At 34.2% G+C, this 21,707-nt stretch overlaps 1 protein-coding gene across 11 annotated transcripts in view; it reads left to right on the top strand.

The window, feature by feature from the left end:
- SGCG (sarcoglycan gamma) overlaps positions 1–21,707 on the top strand; it is a 122,066-nt gene that overhangs the window by 35,405 nt on the left and 64,954 nt on the right. For 9 of the 11 annotated variants that reach the window (XM_041416128.1, XM_041416127.1, XM_041416124.1 and 6 more), the window contains one exon: positions 16,435–16,632. In XM_041416128.1, the coding sequence (XP_041272062.1) occupies positions 16,438–16,632 (195 nt within the window). In that variant the 5' untranslated portion in view covers positions 16,435–16,437. The remainder of the gene's footprint in view (positions 1–16,434; positions 16,633–21,707) is intronic. The other 2 variants (XM_041416119.1, XM_041416121.1) reach the window with 1 other exon arrangement.

Raw genomic sequence — 21,707 nt, 5'->3', positions numbered from 1 at the left:
TTTGAGGAAAAGGATTTTAATTGAGAGGCAGTAATAATTAAATAAAAACCATATTCTTGTGCTGAAAGCAGAATAAAATGGAAGACTTTCTTTAAAAATAAATGCTCTGAAATGAAGCTGAGTCAGTAGAGCAAAGCTGTGGTAATGAACCCTAATCACAGATCAGGCTACAGTAGCAACGCTTTAGATATCAAGCTCCTTCCAAAGGCCTCTTTCAGTCCAACTTTGAACTGAAATGGATAATCTCCAGAGGTCCATTGCAGCCCAGTTTTTTCCAGGATTCTCAGAATTTGTTCAGATTTTCATGACTATTCACTTTTTTGTTATTATTAATTACCTACTGGTTTTTGTTTAGTCACCTGGCTAAATAAAACTGGCTGTCTTACTAGCTTGTCTAGCTGGCAATGCTTCAGAGTTCATGGAAGAGGGCATCACAGTTTAATAAATATGTGAGATTGGTAGCTAGCAGTATTGTCAAGACATGTAAAGTTGCTGTCAATCAATGAGAATTAACTGTAATATTTGACTTTTACCTGGAAATACAAGGAAGGAAATAGGTGGATTCAGAACTTAAAGCCAAAAAACTAACAGTGAGTATTACTTTAATATAAGCATTCCCTATGAGCTGAAAAGCCACGGGAGGATATTTGTACGCCTGGCAGAAAAAGTTGTTGTTATTGATTGCCTGAGTGAAAGTTTTCACAGTAGGGATAATAAAATGATAAGAGATTTCAGTATGTGAAGGAAGAAGAGTTTGATTTGAGTTTGGCATGAGTGCCAAACAAGAAAGTGAACATGGTGAACAATCCCAAAAGCCAGCACAGTTGAAGGTGAGAAGGCAGTGTCAGGTTTGTTCCCTCCACATTCACATGGCAGTGTCCTGATACACATTGTGCCTTTGCAGTACACCCCAAGACTTCCAGAATATATTTTGGTGCTGCAAAAAGTCATATTTGAGGGCTGAAGTGGTCGATGTTTACCCAGAGGGTACCCAGAGCTGAGTTTTATGTAGTATGGATGGGTGTGGCATAGAATTTTATGAAGGACCCTTTGTAGGCTGGGCAGCATGACCAAGAAAAGACCTGATAATCCTGTGCTGCCCATGCGACTTTTCAGACTATTTTTCTTGTCTCAAATGTTCAAACAGACCTGATGTAGCCTGTACACCAAAAAACTTACCTCAATTTCAGCCCTGCTGTTTAGTATAAGAAAAGATTTTTGTTTTCTAGCCCCAAAACTTTTCTTCCTTGCGATGTTCTACTTCTAGTGTCGTTCTGTTATGGTAGGAATTTCCCACTTAATGAGAATACTGATGACGTCTGCTGAAAACTGTTATCTTGCTTAAACATGGAACTGCATTACAAAATAGTGTATTTCATTTTGAATGATTTCATGAGTCATTTGATAATTATGTTCAATGCATATGTGAAAATAGTGCTTCCAAAAACAGAAGTGCAGTTCTTATATTGACAAAGTTGTATAAGACTATTAATATATTGTCATAACAGAGAAAAAAGCATTTCTAAGCTATATTTGATAAAACCACTGTATTTATTTAAGTACCCTACATTCTCTTTGAATTGAATATTTTTTTTAAATTCTGTTAGTAACAACTTTTGCAATATGTGAGAGTACTTACTTTTGAAATATATATTATAATTTTATTGATTTTGCTTTTTAAACATACGTTGAACTGATAGTATTGTGATTCAGACTTGGTGATTTATTTTAATTGATTTTAGTCACATTCATGGAAGAAAAAGCTGTGTCCCTGTAGTCATATTGAAAACATCTAAAATACTATTTAAATTGAGATCATTAATATGACTTTCTTCCTGTATCAGAAATCCTAAGGCACCTAATAGCAAATGGCTTTAACTCAAGAAAAAAACTGAAAGCTAGCATTCAAAAAAATTACATAGAAATAAGCTTTGATTTAGGATTGTTTGGTAAGAAAAGTATATAAATGGCTAGAATGCAAAATAAGGTAAAGGCAGCAGAAAGCAAAATTAATCTATATTCCTTTACATTATCAAAAGATTCCATCATTTGCTACCTTTTTTTTCTTTTCTTTTTTTATTTTCTTCAGCATGCCTAGGTATTTCCTCATTCTCGCCATATTTTAGAGCCTCCACTTATACATCTCATGTTCATTTCCTGAGTGTACTCACTACTTAACCTTTTTCTTTTATCCTCAAGTGTCTACTCACAGTGTTTATTTTACTGTAATTAAAATGTGAAGACTTTTTTACATGTCTGATCTCATATTTTATTAATTCAAGCGAAAAAGAAATAAAAACATTTTTAAGACAATTTTCCCCTACCAAAAGAGATCTCTACCTTGTGGTAGATGAGTTTAAATTTCAGCTGAATTTATCCAGCCTTTTCTTTGAATTGAAATAATAGATTCTAAAGCTTTGAGGGCATTCTGCTTATGTATACCAGGGCCTGACAAAAATCTCGAAATTGTTCTTATGTTGAACTAAAGATTTTCTGAAAAGTAATTACCTTCCAGAAATGTGTGCGACATTGTTCTCCCGCTGCCAAGTAGGAAATCAAGATCTATCCTAGCCAGAGTTTAGTTGCTCTGTTGGTAGAGAACAATCCAAGTCACTGCAAACCTGGACTAGGCAAACATTCAGGCACTAAGATATAGCATAGTTTATCTTTAACTTACCATCAGAAACTTGCATATTTTTCCAGAATTTGAGTTTAGGGAAGCCTGATTTGCAGCTCTTGGTTCCCTGATAATATCTAAGACTACAAAAACTGATTGATGGGTCAAGCACTACTGTCCAAATCTGAGGAACAAACATCGTCTAACTGAAGTTTAAAAAGACAAGTTATACTTGTGCTCTATGAATGTCTTTTCCTATGTATGCCTAAAGAGTAACTTTAGACACTTCAGATATACTTTCTGGAGAAGGTAATGTGCTTGTTATTTGATCCAAATAGGAATTGTTTTCCAATTACTCAAATTAGAATCTTTAAAATTAAGAAATCTTGAAAATGAGGAAAAATAAATCCTACATTTCAGATTATACTACTTGATTTACATGAGTAAATCATCTCTCAACTAAAGGTAAGGATTTGATTAATGCTTGCTGATTTCCATTTTGGATTAAGTACTTTGTATGGAAAATTCTACTTCGAAATACAAGGAGTGTATATGTTTTGTCAAATAAGAGATCTAGTTTATCTTGGAATGCCTTCGTACTTAACAGGTAATTTGGGTTTTGCTGATGCTTCATTTGTTTTTACAGTTAACTGAAATATCAGCTATGTCTTTCTTATTGGTTTTAATCTAATAACTGGTATACTGATCAAAACCAGTATTTATGCACTTCTGCCTGTTCTTTATTTTCTGTTTCTTGCATTGCATTATTGCTTTGTCACAGTTGCTTAGAAAGAAACTTAGAGATGGTTGCTGCCTAAACAGTTGGAGTCAACATCACCAAAAAAGGCTTCTGCAGTGCGAGTCTTTTGATGATGTCCTTATGTGTCTAATACGTGTTTAAAACAATTGGGTTTTCCCCTCTGTAAGTAAAAATGAGTAATAAAGTTGTTATGACCAGGACTGCAAAGCAACGGGAACACATAATTTTGTAGTCATTGACATTTAAAATTCCTCAGAAAAGAGCACAGGTTTAAAGTATCTAATGAGAGACAGTATATATAGGAAAGCATTTTGCTTCTCTTGCTAATGAAAAACTAATTTTGAATTTTTAGTTTAGCTACATGTGACTTGTCAAAAAAGGTACAGTTGTTACTTTCCAGATGCAAGGTCAAATTATTCTGTTGTATTTTTTAAAGTATGTATGTAATTAATCACTTGAACTAGGGAAGGAAGACTTGAGGATTAATTTTCATCTCTAGCCTCTACGTCTAGTTTACATCTAGTTCTGTTCCTCCTTTTGTCTATTTCTATTTCAATTTTCAAAAAAAAAATATTTACCAAGGCTAAATAAGCTGCTTTTCAAGGTTCTCAACCAGCGCAGGAAAGCATCACAAAAGGGAGTTATTTTGTAATTGTGCTGAAGTCTACTAAATGCACTAGAAGTATCCTTCTCAAGAGGTAACAGCATTCTACCTGGAAGTAATGCTTTCATAAAAGCAGCAGCAAGAGAAGGAAAAAGAGGGAAAAGTTATGCCAATGTGTATATCTTTATGTACTTAAATAGATCTATTTGCTTTCACTCTCACCTCTTCCCAGCTCTGACAACATGAAATACTTTTCCTGCAAACAACATTGAGGATAGTGTTAAAGAGCTTTTTCTAAAAGCTCTCTAAAACAGGACTTGCTTTAGAAACACTATTTCCATAAGATACATTTTGGCCTTGCTGCTGGTAATCATTGTGGTATGATAGGAAAGCTCTTCTATAACACACATAGAAAACAATTTTTTTAAAGTATTTTTAAACAGAAAAATACACAACTGCTTTTTTTTAAATTATCTAAATGTATTCTTTGTCTGGTAAATATGCATACAAGATTATGACACCAGAGATTATTTCATGATTTGCCTCCATCAGAGGGATTACTTTAATTTTCTTCAGATTTATTTGGAATTTCAGGTCCTTTGATGTGTTTTCAATGACAAATAATGAAGATTATTTTCCCATTCCTTCCCAAGTTATCTTTGCAATTCTGGTCACTGTGTCACGCTTCTAAGTGCAACAAATAACCAAAAAAAGCATGACAAATAACAACAATTTTTTAAAAAAAATTTATGCCTAGAAGTGCTTTGAGATTTCTGGTGTTGTCTCCAGTGAAAGAAAATTGAAGGCCACAAAACAATTCTTATTTGCATTTAATGGTGCTTAAGAAATGAAATTTTGTACACAGATTTTCCTATTTTTTGCTGCAACTCAAACTGACTAGCTACCAGATCCTGTCTGCGAAGGTTAACTTCAGTGTGTGTGAAAGTAAAACTTTTTGGTTCTCTCTTATGACACTGTACACTGAAATTAAAAGGAATTAAGAGCATCCAAGTCTTACAGCAACAATACAGAGCAAAGAAACCTGATTTAGAACAACAATTTAAATGGCAATACAAAGAGCATGGGATGTATCCATTTTGTCAGATACTCAAATAAACTTTGTCTCTTAATGTCCATGACACCCAGAGACATGAAAACCACTCTAAAGTAGTTAGAATTCTGTTTAATCACCTAGGTTAAGAGTAGTACTGCTGACCTGATATAATAAAAGTTTGAATTTGATGACTTAAGGGGAGTTCTTAGATGTAATTTCAAAATAAGTAGTATGCTAAAAAAATACTCCTATTTATCAAATATTTCACACTTGCAAGAAAAGAAGTCTTATTTTTAAATGTTGTTTGTTTGTGAAAGCTATGTAAAGTATTACTCTACAAATCGTTGCTGTCTGTTGGTATTTGATTCTGGTTGAATTTTCATCTTTGTTTTTTGTTTGTTTTTTTTTTTCCTCATTAAACTGACAGAGTTCAACTTACTGTTGACTGTTGTTTACCTCAAAGTTGCTGCCCATCCCACTGCCCCTGCTATCTTTTTTGACTTTTTAGTCAAATTTGAGTATGATAAAATTAGGGCATAGAGGTTTTCAAGGTAATTAAAAGTTTTTTCAAGTGTATTGAAAGTGTCTTGTGAGATAATGCTCTCATTTGAGGAAAACTCTGCCATGGTACATTCTCTTGGCATGTGAATAATATCTGCTGGGTCAGAACACACAGTTGAAGCTACCTAATACTGATGTGTGTTATATTCCGCTCAGGAAATTTTTATAAAGCACGTGGATAGAGCAAAAGTAACGAGATTACTGTGTTGATGTGGGTGCTTGACTAAACAAAAAAATCTGTACAGAATTAGGCCTCATCACTACTTCTGGTTATAGTACAAATTGTTAATTAAGCTTTCACCATTTCTGTGCTGGTTTTGAAGGATTTTTGACACAATTGAAAGCAACAGCAAACGCACACAGGTCCTGTACCCTAATCTCTTTTGATTCCTTCTGTACTTTGCTGCTAACTTTAGTTTCATTTTTGCTGCTGATGTAAGTGATGAGCACAAACTGGGCTTTGAGTTTTCCCTTTCTCAGCACTCTTCCCAGATGAAGCAGTTACCTCCCAACACAAATCCTGAATTTGTTTCAGAATGTTGTTCTGAAAAATAAAAGATGTCCTGTATGTTCAAGTACCATGTGTGACCTGCTTCATGATCAGAGGTAGTGAGGACCAATCCCTCATGTCTTGTGGCTTTTTGTAATAGATAAGAATTGCTGTGTTGGGACGCTCTGAGGTATCACCAGTCAACTTTGGTAGGTGTTAAATTAGTATTTAGACCATAGAGACAGAAACTCTGCTTTGTGGTACTTCCTGAATGACTTTGTATATACCTAGATATATGTGAATCACTGTCTTGATAGTGAATTTTTTTTTCCTCCATGGATTTTGACAAAATGGCCAGAGAAGGTAGACTTGAATACCTTCCTACACAGAAGATGTGCAGAGTTGGGTAACTTCTAACAATCATTTACCATTGGTGTTAAAAATTATTAAATACAGTGAATAATATTTTTGGTGATTGATGCTGCAACTATCTAACCTGATAACTTCACAAAGAGTATTTGGAGGTGTGTTCATGCAGTCAGAAGTATTCATTCAGTTCCTTTGTGGGCTAGGGGTTTTTTTTTAATTGACTTGTATTTGTTTTTGAATATCCATACTATACATTTGAGTACTGGATATACGCTGAAGATTTGTATTTTGAGTGCCTGAACAAAGATATCAAAAAGAAAATCCTAAAGGAGTTAACATCAATGTTCCCTACTGAGGAGGTCTGGGAAACTTCTCTATATACCTTTTCATTTTGGAGGATGGCTTTGAAGAAATGTCCCAAATGAGAAAAAAATCATTAGAAGATATTTTGGGGCAAATCAATACAATTGATAATAATGAGTTTTCTGTCATCAGGACTGGACGTTACTCATTCATGTTCAGAAAGCAAAAAGTTTTACCTTTCTGGTAAAAGAAGCAAGATAGCACCAGACATGGCTTCATCTTAATTTTCAGCCCCAAGAACTTCCAGTATATTTAGGTATTGCTAACTGCATGGTTTTAGCTTTACTACTAAAATACATTCCCACTGTCCATTCTGTCCATTCTTCCAAGAGCTTGAGTACAGAGTAAAATAGTGATGAGAAACACACATAAATTTCAAATATTATGCAGTTCCTATTAATTTTTATATTAAAACAGGAAGAATTTTGTCATTGTCCGAGAACACTCCCTCAGGCAGATTATCCCTATCTTTGTCTTTTGAATAAACAAAAGAGCAATAATGTAAGTTAAAGCCAAAATGTAACCTTTGTTGTGTTTAGAAATGGTTATAAAGGGATTGTAAAGGAAAAGTCACTTACTGAATAAGTAAAATGTAGAGTAAGCAAACAGAGACTATCAGATGTTTGCAAGCAATTGGGGAAGAATATTTTAAGTCGCAGCCATTGGACAGAATAATTTCCGATAAGCTTAAAACTTCCATAGGTATTGTGGACATCTCCATAGTCCATTGTAATGCAATGTGAAAACCAGTTTTTCTTAAAGAGCAAAGGCAATGTCTTAAAAACACATATTTTCTGTAGCTGTCTCTCAAGTGCTGTGATTTTCTGCACTTGCCAATGATATTGTAAATCTAAGTGAAAGAGTTTTTGTCTGGAGGACAGCAGAGAGTTTAATATACAATTGAGAATACAAGAATGCTTCTGTAGAGCAGTCCTGGAAATGATCGACAGACTCACATGTCATTTTCTGTCCAGCACTTTCTAGCAGGTCTGGATGTATTGCTTTTTCAGGCACAACAGCTTGTGGTATAAAAATATGGTATCAAGAGTAAAAATTTGAATTTCATTAAGTGTCTTCATTTGCCAGTCTTCAAATTTCTAATACAAAACAGAAATATATCTCTAAAGAGCACAATAGGTTTTATCTTTGCTAAAAATTTCAAATAATTTGGAGTTGTTATTGAAAAGGCTATAGCAGGGAATTAAGAAAAATTAATCTATAAATATCAGTGCACATTCCAGATTTTTTTCAATTATAATGACATCTTTTGTGCCCCACAAGCAAATCTAAGTAAAAACGTACATTTTAGTTATAAAACCCTGTAGCGCTACTATGTGATGCAAAACAGTTCACTTCTTCTGTACAAGCTAATAAAACATTTTATATTTCAAATGAGGAATTATCCCCTTTTATAAAAGCAATAAGTTTTCTCTAAGAAGATTATTTAAAATTGTATACCACATGGCATTCTTGTTCTCCACAGAGGGATTTTATAATCTTAGTAATTTCCTCAAGTATGATTGACTTCCTTGAGTAGGTAGATAGACAGGAAGATGTTGCTAAGTCTTGGTCTAAGTAAATATGTGCTTTTAATTGTGATGCTTAACTTCTGATGTCAACTCACTTCTGTCTTGCCTGACTTAATTAAATTTTTTAATTAATAATAAAATATTGGATGTCAGGGATAGATCACGTAAGATAACACAATTTTTGTACTGTAGTCTGTAGCCATCACGTCTTTGTTTGGTATTAGATTTTGTGTATATGAAATTTTACAAAATTCTATAATTTGATGTTTTATTCAGAATTTTAGTCACCAAGTTACTTGCTAATGACCTTCAGAATTCAATGGCAGACTTTTACAGTAATTAAATATAACAAGGACTGAATGGAAAGGCTTTATCTGCATACAGTGTAATGTGCACATCCCTTCTGAATAAGGAAATCATTTAGCTGTCACTGAATGAAAGAACTAAAATGGTAGTGAACAAAAACTACCTGTGGTAGATTATAGCAAAAGTTCTGTAAATTTGACAGCCACCTTCTCTCATTTTCTCCTTGAAGTGTCAGAATATATGTGGATTGCTTTGTAAACCTTTATTACTTGCAAGGAATGACAACCCCAAGGGCAACGTTCCACTTTCACCTGAAGAAAAGCCCTTTGACACCTGGAAGGATCAAATGATCAGAATAAGAGAGGATGCTGTGTTAAGTAATTTTATAATTCTTTCAAACTATCACTTTATAAATTAGAGTTGGAAAATTTATTAAATGCTCAAGACGTGTTGAATTTTATTTTGTCCTTCTTAGTGACAAAGCCCTTTATACAGGAGACTAAATGCGCATCGTTCTTATTTTTCGTAAAGACATGGTTTTTATTAAACTATAAGGAGACAAAGAAGGGTGATTCTCCTAGCCTTTCCATAAGAACAGGATGGCTGTCAGCATTCCTTGCACATTAACATTTTTCTTTCTTCCACCTGTCTCAAGAGAGGTGCTACAGATCTCACGCTACTTGTTTAAAGACTTGGAGACAAACACAGGCAGTTAAAGTTCATACCTGGCCTATTTATAAACACCTTCTTACATGCACAATTAAAGTACAAGAGGCGTCTAGGGGAATGAATCTACTCTGGCTTGTGCTTTAGAGAAAGAAGCCTCACAGACAGAAGACTACAATGATTTCTGTTCTGATATTCATGGCGGTACATTATGTATCTGGTGTACTTGCGGTCCTTCAAGGAAAAAATGAATCATGTTGAAGAGCAGCTACTATGGGAGAAAAGTGTATTGGATTTTAGAGGGTAAAATTTATTTCACAATTACGTTCATTAAAGCAAATTGTTCACTGTCATATTTTTATCCTCTACTCAAGGCCCATGAGATATCTTGATCTGAAAGGGGTTGTGGAATAAAAACTGTACTAGTAAGAGGAGATTAGTTACCTCTTGCAGATTTGATGTTTTAAAATGTCTATTGAAAAAGACTGAATGACATTCAACAGGACAAGACAGGGTTTTACACACTGCAAATATGAAAGTTCATTACACAAAGAACAGTAAGTAAGGAAACACTTAAATGATCTTAACACCATTAATGGTCCTCAGTCTCTAATTGTTAAGTGAAAACAGTGGCTGTACAGACTGCTCTTTTCTCTCCTTTTAAAGGATTTTTTCTAAAATCTGTAATAGTAATGAGAGCTCCGGTGTTTAAACAGTAGCCTCACCCGCATCATCATTCAATCATTTCTACATCAGTTATTCCACATTCTTTGTGGTTTTGTTTAGCTACCAAGACAGAGTAACAAATATGTTGAAAAACCTAGAAAAGTAATTATTACGAGATTTTTATTTTCCTTTCATATGATGATGCTCAAGGTCACTTAGCTGTAATAGTGGCTGAATTTCAGAAAGAAGGTCCACATTTTTATTTTTAAATTAAAACAATTTCAGGCATTTTACATAACAGACAGGAGACATACCACAAATTAGCTACTTCTTCAAATGCTTGTAAAATATGTAAAAATTCAAAATTATTTACAAAAAAGTCTGTGTAATATTTTTGTATGGTCTTTTTATTCTGGTAGGAGTAACATTTTTTTTTCTTATCTGATTAATATTTCTGGCATTTTTAAAGTAGGAAACAAATATAATTGAAAGACAGAAAACAAGGTTTAAAAAATAATTACTGCAAATGAGATTCAAGAGTAGACATATTAGACAAAGACTATTTTATATAGCATATTATATTAATATGTTTTAATAGCAATGTGCATATATTTATATAATATTAGTAATTATGTCATTAATATTTATATAATCTTATGCTGTCAGTGACTGCCTTTCAGCTCTATTTAAAAATGTGCAAAGCTGTTAATTGTGACCATGTCATAGTTACTGTGCAAATGTGCATTGCAGGGTATGCAAACAGTTAACTAGGCCATATAAATTTCTTCGCTGGTTTCCACAAACTACGCTGCAGGGATCCAACTCTTTTCAGCTGATGACACTGAATGTTGACAATTCAAACTGTAATATACTAGATAACACAAAAATTCCAACAAAGCAAGGTTGGGCAAGATTAAATACAATATGATGGAAGGGCTGAAAGTAATGACAAAATTTTCACCTAATCAGGAGAGTTTGATTTTTTCCCTGTCTTTCTGTTTTTTTTCTGAAAGCTTTTCCACATGGATTCCAAAGGTTTCTCATCTTTTTTTCTGAACTACTGGATTGCCTAAACTGTCTTTCATCTTTCAGGAAGACACTCCAACAGCACCTCTTTGCTGTTGGTTAATCATTGCTCTGCTTCTGTGCTCACAAAGACAAAAGTATGTATGCCTGAATGCACTGAAGTGTGAAGCCTTGGTGTACTTCTGATGTTCATACTATAATAATACCCACCTAGGCCAATACAACATACACAAAAAATGAACATAATATTCCATGAAGCTACTGTATGCAGATCATAAAAGTAGTTCTCACTTCCTTCAGCTGAGAGGTTAATTTCAGTTTTCAGTTTGTATACAATGGCACAAGAATTTGAAGACATTGAAATGGTCTTTTCACTGTACTGTGTTTGTTTAGCACTATCACCTCTTTCATGCCCACACCTACTGTGAATTTTCCTGTATGTAAATGAATATACTTAATGTAAAGTAGTGTCATGTTTTAGAGATGGTGGGTGTTCTCCAATTCAGTATTCCTATCAAAACCATGCTGCCACTTGCTCCCCCTCCCCTCCAATTGGAAGCACAAAAGGCAAGGATCATAGGTTGAGATAAGAACAGTTTGCTGGAAACAGCAATAAGATAAGAAAAAGAGCAGTAAAAGCAACAACATTAACAAGAGAAGTTATAGCACGAAGAAATTACTTGCATGGAAAGCCTGTGACAATAAAAAATACCTATCAGTTCTTCCCAAGCATGCGTTTTTCCGCTGAAAGGAATGCTCTTTTCCTCAGAAGCCAGAGTCCCTTCTCCCCCACCCCGGCAATGACCTCCTCAGGTATAGAAAAACATCAGGGTCCTGGACACACCACTTCAACAATGTCTCCTTCCAGCTGCTGCAAAAAATTAACCTTGTCCTGGCCAAAACCAGAACAAGAGGAAGGAGTAGATGCACTGATGACTGTGAAGAACATGCATTGTACAAGCACCTGGTGCAAATTTCATCATGAAACCTCACCAGTTCTTCTGAAAAGGTTTTATTGAATGCTAAGCTTTTTGCTGAAAATACAAAATGCTAATAATTACATAATTATTAATGGAATTACCACTGGTTGTAAGTATTGATCAACTAAGTAGTTTTGTATTTAAATTGTTTTCTAATTATGTGTTATTATCAGTTGCTTTATGACAGCATGACAAAGTACATGAGTAACACAGTTCAGAGCTAAGTGTAAAGGGGAATTTTATTTATGTGAAAATAACAGCTATTTATGAACAAAAACAATGAAAATATATTTTTACAGTTGAAATATACTGAAATTACTTATTTAATGGAATTTTTAAATGCTGTCTTCAGTATTTCCTACAGATAAGTAATTCCTGAAAATAGTACAAATATAATGCTTTTACTCAGGCTAGCTTTCTTAAGCAGGCTGAAGGATAAGTTTTCAAATTACTTTTTAAAAACATAACTGTCTTAAATGAATATTTCAGAGCTGTCAGAATACGTTTTTGAACTTGATGCCCAAACTAACCTCAGTCCAACAGTAACATTTGTGATAGACAGTTTTTCAAAGTCTTTCATTAATCAATATTAATACAAAAATCTCCTAGACTTTAGAATCTCTCAAATGACAGAGACCAGTTTCTAAGTCTTGCATCGAAAAAGGTGCATTACGGCCAGGGAAATGTTCTGTCGTGGTTATATATTTTTAGAGGACAGTTATAAGTGTGAAGAGCATACAGGTCTTCGATGGGTAGCTCATATGTATTATTACAGGCATGAATTTCATGCCTTACATGCAACCCATACAATGTCTGAACACATGGGAAATCTCATGAAGTCAAAAATCTGCAGTGCTACTGGTTGTTCACGAGTTTGATATATCATTTAAAATCTGTGAAAAATCTTTTGGCAGCTAATTAGCATTCAGTATCTAGTTTAAATCAGCAAATAAGCAAGAAGTAATTGGATTTAAATGGATCCCGGTAAAATAGATGTCGACAATTAGAAAATACTTCTAAATAACAAACTATTGTGATAGAGCGTGATCCCGTGACTTATGGCCAAATCTACAAAAATCCATAGAGAATGTGCTGATTGTGTTGGTCATTGAATAGAAACACCAAGAAATTCCACTTCCAATTATGTAGTTTATTTGTAGTAGCTTTTTTATTGTGGTACTGCTGACCTGATGCAAGTAAGACATTTTCATGGCCCATTTGAAAGATGTAAGAATTTTAATTCTGAAACTCAATTGCCATTTTATCTGCCCTGTGGGTTGCCAGTATTTCTTACTCTTAGTCACTGTGTGCTGCTTCCTTGTAAAATAGTTAACAGAAGAAAGATAACATTTACCAAAGTCATTGTGCATTCTTCAGGTTTCTTGCTTCTCCTAACACAACTAACTTGTGTACATCCAGGTGTCTTAAGTCACCGCTTCCTTTTTGGTGCCTATTTAGAATGCTCCTGCGCAACCAGTTTCATGGTTATTCCACTTAGAAACCACATTTCTCATCAGAGTACTAAATACCTGTTTTTCTTCTTCTATGGGTCTATCTTGAACCTTGGCTGACTTCACAACACAACTATGAGGTCTGCCCATCTAAGGTTTTCCTTTCAGCTTACCTTTATAAAACATCCCAGACTTACAAAAATATTTCTTTCTGACTTCTCCAGACAGGTTGGAGATTATTTTCCTATGTGATTTTTGCTCATGAACATACTAGTCAGTGATATGGAAAGTTGATTTTCCCAAAAGAAACAGCCTAACCATATCAGTTCTGAAAGGATTTCCGCTGTAATTATATAATAGTAGGACACTAAATCTCTTAAAAATCATGAAATATTATGTTAAGGAGAAACACTTAATCCTTCTCAAAGCATTCAGTTGTCTAGGCAAGCACTTTCTATTTACTATGACCAAAGCGATTTTTGGCAGTATTAATAATGCTCAGAAACAATAGAACTGTTTTCTGTCAGGAAAAAATAATCCATGCAGGGAACAATGCTGTGCTGGGATATGTCCATTGTGGAATTTCTGAAGGGCTGAAAACAATCACAAAACTCATAGGCTTTTTGCTGAAATGCATAATGGATTTTGACCTCACCTCATTAAACAGCAGTACATAATGCATTATGTATAAAACACTCAACTCACTAAATAAACATTTTACAACTGGGTAAAAATAGAACAGAGAAGATCAGGAATCAGAAAAGTCCTATCTTCTTGTTAAATTACATGCTTTTGGAAATCATTTTGGTAGAAATGTCTACAACATATAGCTATACACATATGAGAAAGTCATGACAGGCTCTCTTTCTTTCTCTTTTAATGGAGAGAAGTTAAGCAGTCCGTTGGATGTCTAAAATTTACATCTAGCATGAATCAGATAAATAATTCCCAGCAAGGAGACCTATCTCCATTAACCATAAAGGGAGTCCAGGTTGACTGGGGCTAAATTGTTTGTATCTAACTTTGTGAGATGAATTCCAGCCTCAGAGACCACTGTAATGAGGCTGCATAATACCATGAAGATGTTACAATTAATTAACTCTTTAACTGCCCAGCTTATTTCTCAAAGTTTGTCTCTGGTTGTTACCAGATATGAGTTCTGTATCCTGTTCTGTAAGTTATGTGTTGAGATGAAATCTGTGTGGAAGTAAGGGTGAAGGTTTGTCTAATCATCTTATGGAAACCATTGTATGTATAAATGTCCCATTATCTTACAGCAGCACCTAGTAACAGATATTTAAGATAAGGGGCAAACTCTGTATGGTTTCCTATACAATAATCAGGTAGAAAACAGAAAAAAAATAGTATCAACTTAAACAGCATTCTGTAATGAGTACTATGTGCTTGAGTAATACACAGAACTAAAATACATAATCTGATATCTTTAAAAAAACATAGTTCATCTGGTGAATATTAAATAACATCTTGTTAGTCTTGTAAATGTTTTGCTCTAAGACTAAGCCAAGTTATTTCAGAATCTATAATTCCTCAGTAATAAATTGTTATACTATTTTCAGCAATGAAAATATTTATATACATAGTCTATGAGCAACTGAAACTGATAGCAGAAAAAAAATTATTATACCATAATGTCTGTAATAAAATTACATTATGAACTGCCAATTATTTGGTCTCATTTTTTGAATATAAATAAAAAAGAAATTAAATTATTTTGGTGGAAGTGCAGAAATGACAACTGCATATATATAGGGGACTAATGCATAGGTTTCTGTTCAGTTGTAAACTTATATGGCATTCTCTGTCCTCCTATGAAGAAAGGAAAGGAAGGATGACATAAAGAAAAAAAAAATGACACATTTCTAACAATGAGGGTTAGAACTGAGAGCCACAAGCATGTTACAGACACAGGATGGCTCTGCAGGAAACTTGAACAGAGGCAAGGATGTCTTTTGATCATGTTTTGACAGCTGTGTGAGGAGCATGGTGAGCATGGTGATCTCACTGATAAGAAGAAATTCAGAATTGAGAGTAGACCTTGTGTGAAACCTTTCTGAAGGCACTCTCATTTGGGAGTATTATATTACAAGAAAGTGGACAACTTTTTTGGATGTAAGATGCCTGTGGACATACCTGGCTCATGGGAAGTGCTTCAATTTACAATACCTATTTTGTTTCTGACATCGATGATTGGGTTGGGGATTTTTGCTTTATCTCAGTGTGAATGAGACACATATTGCCCACTGTTGTTCTTGATAAGCAGCTTCAGCTGCTGAGTTTTTTATTCTTTTGGCCAAAATTGTAATCTTTAATGAGTGGTTTGAATTGTTGGTGGTCTCTGTGCTGTAAAAGTGGAAGTCAGTGAATATTCTCATGTTTTAAGGAAGTGCAGCCTTGTAAGATTCCTTTAAATTCAAACTGTGCTTCTTTAAGAACTATAGTATAAAGTGAAGTTGTTTAAACCCAGTAGGCAGTGTTTTTAATGTTGATATATCTTTAAATATGCGTATCTGATTAATTGAGAAATCATTCTTCCCTGTACAACATAAAGAACAATTTAATTTCTTTACGTACATACTCTGAAGCCTAATATATATTGGCATTCCAACTGATACATACTTGTGAGCTGTAGATTGTGATATGATCCCATGAAAGATTTTATGATGGGAGAATTAGAATATTATGACAAATAGGAAGAAAGTTTTGCCATTTCTTTATAGGATGAAATAAATTTAAGCCTCCTGAAAGCAGCAGTTAATGCAGTTCATATATTAACACATCACATTGAGTGTATCAAAAACGAAGATGTAAGATGAAAAGGGCAGGATAAAAATCCAGGTAAAACTTCATAAGAGTTTCTAGTTCCTAGCTATTACAATTATATCTTTATATTTTCCTTGGAGTTTTATATAAATATTGTTGCTGAAATTAAGCAACTAAGCAGTTCCCTTTCTTTTTTTTTTTCTTTACATAGCAGATGGTACGTGAACAATATATGACAACGACACCAGGCACGAGCCTAGAGAGGCCGAAGAATGAATGTATCTACAAAATTGGAATTTATGGCTGGAGAAAGCGTTGTCTCTACCTGTTTGTTCTCCTCCTGCTTATCATCCTAGTTGTGAATTTTTCTTTGACAATTTGGATTCTTAAAGTGATGTGGTTTTCCCCAGTAAGTGTCCTCTTTTAATTTTTCATTCTTGACTTCTCTTCCCTGCCTCACCCCTTCACTTACTTTGTATGTAAACCAGCTCCTCTGTAGGTAATGGATGGTTCTTTTTTTCTTTCTTCTCAACTGCAATTTGTACTTTGGCTGAAAGTGTGTTAGAAAAATCTATCTTTGCATGTACTTCCTCATACAGATTTTCTGCATTAGTAATAATTTTGAAATACTGAGGTTGTTGATGCTTTAAATTGCAGTGAATTCTAATCATTCTATGAGAATTTATTTTGCTGTTGTCTCATAATCTTTGTTTAGTTGATATTTTATAAATGTGTTTGCTGTAATTTTATCTCATACAGATTTCCTTAGTTAAAACATTGCTGACAGCTGCTGTGGTTTTTCAGCTTCTTTCTCCTATTTATCAGCATCTAAAATTTAACAATTTGTTTGCCCAATTAATTACAGCTCAGAGGTAATTATCACTACTTCATGCTTGAGGCTAAGCAGCTATATAATTCAGAAATAAATTTAATAACTTTATACTGTGATATATATTTTAATATTTATAATGGAATTTTACATGTAGTAGATTAAAAGGTAAGTTCCAGATGTCTGCAAGATACAACTTTAGTCAGAATGTAATAAAATGCATCAGTGAATATTGAAGCTAAGCTAATTTGCTCCTAACATGCAGTTGTGATACTGATGATTTGAATAGACTTGTTACAAGAAAAACCATAATAATAAATTTTTACAGCTCTGCCCTGGCTACTGAAGAAAGTTATCTTTCTATTATCCATTGTTATTACACCTCTGTCACTAAGTGAAGACCACTTTATCTTAATATAAATATTTTTAAGCTCACTAAAAAGAAAGTATGTTAATTTTCAGTCCTACTTACTAATACAAATTTTAGTGCTTGAATTCCTGTGAAAGGTCTTCCCCTACATGAATTCTTTACAACATTGTTACTGTCATAGAGATTACAGTGCAAAACATCTTAGATCACATACGATTTTTCCCTTATGCAGCTCACATGGAAGATATGCATTTATGCATGTCATAAATCACAGAGAACATGAAAAACTTATAATTGTTTTCTGTGTGGCTCAGGGTTCTATTTTTAAGGAGTTTTAAAAAATATTTTATGTTGGCTTGGTTTCTACATATCACCCTGGGTATTTCTTCTCTTATACTAGTGAGGACTAAGAAAAAAAATAACATTAGAAAGTCTACTTATAGGAATGCCCATCTCCTTGTAGTTCCTGTGTGGAAGGTACCAAATGCCTTGATCTGCTGAGGGATAGTGTCCTTCTGCTTTTGCAACAAGAGCAGTGGAGTAACAGCTCTTGCTTGTAATTGCGGCATTCACAGCCCTTTCACTCTGTGAAAGGATGTAAACCCACAATTACAAGAAATTTCCTAATTCTGTGTTAAAGAATCTGTATGCTTGACGTGCCCAGTTGGATAGTGACTTAACTGTAATGCCTTCATTAATTTGGATAATTTTAGGGAAATACTGAAATTCAGATACATATCAACTGTAAATACATTTGTGCAAAGTGCACATGTATGTCACAATCCTCAGCAAAAGTACATGGGATGTTGTAAAGAGGAGAGAACTTCTTTTACTGGGTGTTGTTTTAGTAGACTTTTAATAGACTACATCTCTCAAGACAAGAAGTAACTCTGAGGATACCAGAAATACCACCTAGAGAATCACAGAGAAACACTGCAAGCCACTGAGTATAAGAAGGATGTTTAGTGCATGTTCAAAGTCTGGAAGTATATAATTGAACCATCACAGTTCTTTCTTTTGTCTAAGGAAACAAGAAGAAGAATTAGTGTAACAGTTATAAGAAATTACCAATACTATCATAAAACCCTTTTCATGATGGAATTAAACATTTATTCCTCCAAGTATTTTGTTGCTGTTTGAAAAGAGAAATATCAGTATAGTGTCAGAATTAGATTTTTATGATTCTTGAGTTTCAAGCTTGACCAGTATTTGTTGTTTAGGAAATGAGTTGATTGATGTATATCACACTTACCCAATTAAGCATTCCCATGATTGGGAAGAGTTTAACAGTAATTCTGAAATATTATCCTATGCAATCATTAGTTATTTTGCAACTATTAATCTGTAAACTGTGATAACAGTTATATTTATTAAATGTATTCTAGGTATACTATGCAGTAATTATAGGACTATGTTTAATATTCGTAATAGATATTGTATTTTTAGCTAATACTTTAAGAGCATTTGGTCCTAGTTTTAAAAAAATCTTTAAGATCACTCTTAAAAATATCACTTTTAACAATATTTAAATATTGATAGCTAATAAGATATTAACAGCTTTTTTCCTCTGTAAAATAATACAAAAAACAAATTGTATTCTCACTAAGGCTGATAAACTTATTTAGAAAAAAATGTTTCAAACATTTTAAAATATATTTTTATAGTAGAGTCCTGAAGAGAGTTTATGCTGAAGCAAAACTTTAAGCATAAGATGACTGCAGTATATAATTTTATAAGGAAAACAGTTTTTCAATAATAGGGACTTTGGTGCTTTAGTGATTGACTGACATGGTTCTATAGCACAACCCTTTCATAAGCCCACTCAGAGCTGACAAACTGGTTATTTAGACATCAAAGTTTCTTTAGTTGTACAAAAAGTGTTCTCTTTTTCTATAAAGCATCCTTGACTCTTTCATTAAGTAATAACTTGCAGTATACAAAAATCACATGCTATGTCTATTCAGAGATCCAGATTAAAATAATAATGAAATTATGAACAGAGCTTGAAGAAGCTCTGGCACTGAATTAATTCATGCACACATGTCCTGCCTTAACAACCCCATAAAACCAGACAGTGTGATAAATACTAGCAAAGAAGCTAAGCTGATAAAGGAGAACGTGAACCAGACATAGATATGCTGCAAGATGAATAGAGTTTGATCTCCTTTTACGAATTTGGAATGATGAAAGACAGAAACATTTCTAAGCTCTATTGTTTGAGAGGTCTTTGGCATCAAATGTAGATGACTAAATTGAACAGAATTTCATTGATTCATTTCACTTCATTTCATTTCATTTCATTTCATTTCATTTCATTTCATTTCATTTCATTTCATAAAAGCTAGACTAAAAGAGAACAACCTGAACAGAGAATATATCCCTTTTCTCATGCTGCCCAATTAAAAATATATGGGCATCTCCAAATTGTGCACGTTAATTTAAAGGTATCAGCTGTGTCGTATTATTTCTTTTTTCTTTTCTCTCTTGGAGTTCAGACAGACAGGGTCTCAAGTTTTTGTGTAGGAATAAGCAAAGAAACCTGTGAATTCATTCTATTCAGCTGTTTCAGAGAAGACATTCAAATAATTATGCCTTGAGTTCGGTGAATATGGTGAAATAGAGTAATTTTTAAAATACCATTATTTTTGCATGAAAATCAGTTTTAAAAGGGTTGGGTTTTTTCCCCTGGACAACATATCACATTTTGCATTTAATGGAAATTTCAGATTCTGTTTTTAACATAGTGAGGCTTTCTGAGCTCTAAAGGGGACTGCTAGTTTTAAGAGTTTAGGAGACTATGAATCTTAAGGGGTTTAAGTCTGCAAGGATGTCAGAAGTCGTGTGGACAATTCTGAAGGATCCATTAGGTCTGAAAGAGAGGACCTTCCATGTCTCTGATATCTGCTGATAGACAAATGTGGCAGGATGGATGCAGTGAAGATTTCTAGAGGGTGTCAGCAACAACTTCTGGACAATTAAAGGTGGCACACAGCTGGATCTGATACTCACAGGATCCCATGGGAGCCAGATATGAAAGTTACCCAGAAAAGCTTGATTAAGTTTAAGGACTGTATCCTCCAAATGTAGGAAGGATCAGTCCTGATATTTACTTAGATAAATATCCTGGTGTAGCTGGGCAGGTTACTTGTGATGGAGCTTCAATGAAAAAGCAGTATAGAAAAGTTGGAAGCAGATAAAGGCTACAGAGAAGAAATTTCTTAACAATGTCTGGGCCAGGAAATGTATCAGACTTTCTGTGTCAGGAACGCCAAAGCCCAGCTTCAGTTAAGAATTACAAAGGGTAAATGGCAAAAAGATGGTGTGCATCCATTGGTGCACACCATCTTGTGGAGTCACCCTCTACAGTGTTTGAAATATTTTGGAGACTGGGGAGATCCTTGATGGGAATGCAAATGTTGCACTTGTCTTTAGAAAAAGGGGCCATGGGTTTACCAACGGTGAATGATGCCTGACCCATCTGATTGCCATTTTATGATAAAATGTCTGGAATTATAGATGATGGGAGGACACAATATATCATTTACCTTGACTTCACCAAGGCTTCAGACCATCTCCCACAATATTCCTGTATCCTAGTTGGGATATTATAGCCATGAGGAGTGGAAAAACAGATAAGTACAAAAAGTAAACTGCCTGGGTATTTGGGCTCAGAAGGTAGGTGCTAATGTGTTGTGGTCTGCATGGAGGGCAGTAATAAGCATTGCAGTTGTCTTGTCCTGGCTCATGTCCTTTGCAAAAACTTAATCAGCAACTTGGAGGAGGTGACAGAATTTTTGCACACTGAAGTAGCAGGTTATACCAGTTTGGGGGTACCGGTAATTCAAAACTTCCAAGGCTCAGGCTGGAGATCACACTAGCTCCAGGCCAGGATTGTCGTGCTAGGTCTCTAAAACTCAGGTGTGAAAAATGCACCTGCTCAGGTGATTACATTCCTGATGCTCTAGCAAATCTTTTTCAGAAACCCTCATTAATTCGGTTATTGTATTATTTAGGTTTTGCCACATGATCATAACACCAGGAACAGTTGTGTGCCAAAGATTATTTCTAAATTTTTTTGGCCTCTGCTGGAGACACCCATGTTTTCCATGGATTTTAGTGGATGCCTCATCTATCATGATGTCCTGGAACAAGAAAGGAAATTGCACTGTATTTTGTTTTGTTAAGGACAGATAGTAATGCAACTACAGTGTTTACCAGGATAACTAATTACCTTTAGTGTGGAGTTTCCTCTGACAAAAATTTTAAGCACAGTGTAAGAGAAGTA

Source organism: Onychostruthus taczanowskii, unplaced genomic scaffold, assembly GCF_017590055.1.
Source record: "Onychostruthus taczanowskii isolate IOZ18803 unplaced genomic scaffold, ASM1759005v1 scaffold50, whole genome shotgun sequence".
Taxonomy (NCBI): Eukaryota; Metazoa; Chordata; class Aves; order Passeriformes; family Passeridae; genus Onychostruthus; species Onychostruthus taczanowskii.
The sequence above is the reverse complement of the archived record's forward strand: the minus strand, read 5'-3'. Positions and strand labels throughout refer to the sequence as shown.